The sequence below is a fragment of the Nicotiana tabacum genome, chromosome 2 (assembly GCF_000715075.1).
Source record: "Nicotiana tabacum cultivar K326 chromosome 2, ASM71507v2, whole genome shotgun sequence".
Classification (NCBI taxonomy): domain Eukaryota; kingdom Viridiplantae; phylum Streptophyta; class Magnoliopsida; order Solanales; family Solanaceae; genus Nicotiana; species Nicotiana tabacum.
In genome coordinates, this window is record NC_134081.1 from 98,948,248 (window position 1) to 98,952,248 (window position 4,001).

At 38.0% G+C, this 4,001-nt stretch overlaps 1 protein-coding gene across 1 annotated transcript; it reads left to right on the plus strand.

Annotated features, from left to right (window-relative positions):
- Positions 1–349: 349 nt before the first annotated feature.
- On the plus strand, positions 350–2,069 carry LOC142168681 (F-box/kelch-repeat protein At3g23880-like). Its single transcript, XM_075229341.1, has one exon. It carries the CDS (start codon positions 528–530, stop codon positions 1,524–1,526), a length of 999 nt encoding a protein of 332 aa, XP_075085442.1. The 5' UTR covers positions 350–527; the 3' UTR covers positions 1,527–2,069.
- Positions 2,070–4,001: the final 1,932 nt, after the last annotated feature.

A 4,001-nucleotide genomic window follows, 5' to 3' on the forward strand; every position in this document is an offset into this window, starting at 1 on the left:
ATCATTGATCAAATAAAATAGAGCTTAGATATATTGAAAACGGTTATTAAATAAAGGAATAGTTGTACTATAGATGTAAAATTAATTTCGTGAAAATTATTTGTTTGAAGTTCGAATGACATAACACCATTTTGAGACTGAGTATGAAGAAGGGATAAGTTCTTAGCGTAGACTTTTCACCTCGACGAGTGTGGCTCTAGATTTTACATTCTTTAACCATTCAAAATTAGACTGTGCTGTAATATTATATTATTTATATTTCCTTTGACCAAAAAAAATTGGACAAAATAATAAAAACGAAAAAATGCTTTTTGTTCAGTACTAGTACTCCATATCAGCTTTTCTGTGCTATTTGCCATATTGTGCTCAGAAAGCTGAAGAACATGTAGCTTTTTTCCTTTCTCTGCAGCGTAAGGATTTTAACTTTAGGAGACAGCACCCATATAATCCCTAGGGTTTTTTCTTGCTTTGTTCATTGTTATCTTCTCTATAGAAACAACAAAGAGCCGAAAAAAATCGTACAAACAATGTCTGATTATCTGCCTGATAGTTTGCTACCCCAAATCCTTAGCAGGTTGCCCGTTGAAAGCCTTTTACGATTCAGGTGTGTTTCAAAACAATGGTGTTCTCTCATTTCATCTCCTAATTTCATCTCCACTCACTTATCTCACTCTGTTTCTACTACTACTACTACCACTTCCCTTCTCCTCCTCCGCCACCTCTCCCTCAAATCCAGGAAACAAGAGCACTACTCTGTTTACCTTGACTCTTCAAAACCCGAAAACCTAACCCTAGTTAAGGAACTCAAGTTTCCCTTCAAAACTAGGTCTAAGAACCACTTTAGAGTTGTGGGTTTGTGCAATGGTTTATTTTGCCTCTCTGATGATCTCTTTGGTTACACGTATTCTATCATTCTCTGGAACCCTGCTATTCGCAAAGGCATAACACTCCCTACGCCTCGTGTTCACTTTGGTCCATATGGGCCTTACATGTTTTGCCTTGGGTTTGGGTTTGATTACAAAACAAATGATCATAAAGTGGTGAGGATTGCCTATTTGCAGGGATTTAACGGTGCTTATACTGTACTGCCTCCTGAAGTTGAGGTTTATAGTTTAAGTACTGGTTTATGGAAAACAGTTAACTCAAATGACATCAGTTGTAAAATTGTTGAGTATTTCTATAGCAGTGTTTATCAAAATGGGGCTATTCATTGGGTTTGCTATCGTAAGAGTGAAGGTGGGGTTTTTTCAAATAGCCTGTTGGTTTTTGATTTAAGTGATGAGACGTTTAGTGAGATGGGTTTGCCGCGAGAGCTGGTACATGTATCACCTTTGGATTTGACTGTAAGTTCGTGTGGGGAACTGATTTCTATGATTTGGTACGAAAAGGGTCGTGATCGGGGTGAATCGTGTGATTGTTGTGCTGTTTGGGTTATGAACCAATATGGTGAACTAAATTCCTGGACTAAGAAATTTATAGTGGTTTTGGAGAGAGGACTTTCACATGCTATTGGGTTCAGGGGCTGAACTCTTGCCCTGCTAGGTATGTATGATGTTTCACCGAGCTTAACTTCTGATCCCGAGCGCAAGGAATTTAAGGATCTTGGTATCCATGGTGGTAAAAAGTCCTTCTTCTCGAGCGAATATGCTGAGAGTCTAGTGTTGCTTGATGGAAGTGGTGGGGCTGCAGCTGAACCTTCCGATGCATCTGATTCTGAAGAGGCGAATGGGGTACCGCCTCAACTACAATATGCACGCGATGAGATGGAAATGTTGAAGAACTGGTATTGGAGTACACTTTTCGCAAAAGCTAGTCTTCATGAATCATGATTTGCCTTATATTCGGGTCTCCATGTATTTGCTTTTGACTAGCCATAAAGCTCAAATCCTGGTAATACTATTTTGAAAACTTATGCAGTACAGTTTGTGAGGGATTTAATCATTTATATATCAACTTATAGTAGCATTATAGAATGACTCTGGCATCCTTAGCTTGTTAGTACTGACCTTGCAATCAGTTCCATGATGCACTTTATTTCTAATTCTGCAGCTGTTCCTTATTTTGTTCCATATGTGGTTTTTCAAATGTTGCTTTTATTGAGAAGTTACTTTTAGTTTATCATAGATAAGCGTAGCTTTTCCTTGGCCTATGCTCGTTTTGATAAGAGTATGTAAAACTATCTGCTGGAATGTTTTCAACGTGCCCCTAAACCAAACATTTAGACTTGCACTACCTTCAGATTACACTGGCTTGCAGCCACTTAATCTCGGTCAACTGACTGTACCTAAGATTGTCTGTCTTTTCCTCGTGTGTGATTAGGTTGCTACCAGGGTACTGCTTGAATGAATGTATCATACAAGAGGCTAATAGTTTTTGCCTTTTTGGTGCACTTAAGTGCAATGTTTATGAATTAAGCCTTTGATATCGTCTATTGGAATTGCTTGACTCTCTTAGTGCTGAAAAAACCTACACTTTTCTACAGTAAAAAATGCAAACATCCTATGCATATCCTTTCCTGTCCATAGATTACTTTCTTGATGGATTTGGCACTTGTTTTGAAGCCGGATTAGAATTTCTCATCTGAAGGGAAAGATCATTTGATCATCAGTTTGAAGTTTTATGGTCTATCTCTGTACCGTATGCCATGCTAGTTAAAACTGACAAGTCCAACTTCAACAATTCTAATCAAGCTAGAACAGGGGTAAGCATCACATCAGCTGGACTGAACTCTTGCCCTGCTAGGTATGTATGATGTTTCACCGAGCTTAACTTCCACCTCATCAAGAAGCTTTCCAAAATGATCCTTACTCTGTCTTGGAACTTCAATGTTCTCAAACTTATCATCTGTATCATATGCTTCTTTTAACTTACGATGATTGGCACTCGCTAGATCAGGAGATTCTGCCATATGAACAATTATTACACTTTTTAAGAATTTAGAAACATACAAGCAAGGTTTCAGGGGTATGTGGAAGCAGTGGCGGACCCACGTGGTGGCTATTATATGTATAAATTAGGATTAAAGTTGTGTAAATTTTGTATAAATATTTTATTTGAACCCACTTGACAACTACTAATTTTACGACTAAAGTTATGTACTTCTAAGATTGAACCCGCTTGCACAAAATATTGGGTCCGTCACTGTGTGGAAGAGGGTAAAAGTAAAACAGTTAAGAGTCTCATTCTTGTATCTTATGAATCCATTTGACAAAGCTGCTTCTAAGCATTATACTCACCTGAAGCCACTCCTTAGCAATCTTTTGGATATACCTGTGCATTTTGAAATAGGTTAGTGTTACTCCTCTCCAACAACCAAGAAAAGAAAAACTTCAAAACAGTGAAGACGTACACACTACTTTCCGACCAAGAAAACTAAGGTACTAATTCTATTAAGCTTGCGTTTTCTATTACAGTGATGCTATATAAGAAGAGCACTTCCAAATTGAGGGAGAATGAGTTTGTTTCTGTTGAGGGAAAGACTTACTGAGGAGTGCCTTAGTTTGTACTTAAAGTTAAAAGATAATATGTGGAAGTATAATTCTTGTTTACTACCTTGAATTCTGCAGTTGCTGAAAGAACGAAGTTATATATCAAAACATCAACATCCCTCACAAATAGTTTCCGTAACATTCTGGAACACTGTTGGGAATAAACTCCCACAGAAATATTATTCATGGCAGTGTTTTAAAAGGCGATTTCGGGGCAAGCCCTGGGGGGCGAGGCACACCAAAATTAAAACGCCCCGAGGCGATGGTGCGGGGCGAAAGTCTCAAGAGGCGCCCGCCCAGGCGTTTGAGGCGCGTTTCTTTAGTGAGGCGTAAGCCCCAGAGACTTTTTCAAATTAAAACAAAAATTGTTGAATAAGTCCTTCATATAATACCCAAATTCTCAAAAGTCAGCTTGGTAATTACTCAAAAGTTTTAAAAAGGAATTGAAATGTAGTATTAAATTTAAAAGTCAAGACTTTTTTTTTTATTGATTGAAACCCTAATTCATGGTCT

Bases quoted from the DNA above. Each gene is read 5' to 3' on its own strand.
- LOC142168681 (XM_075229341.1), top strand. From the start codon at position 528: ATGTCTGATTATCTGCCTGATAGTTTGCTACCCCAAATCCTTAGCAGG.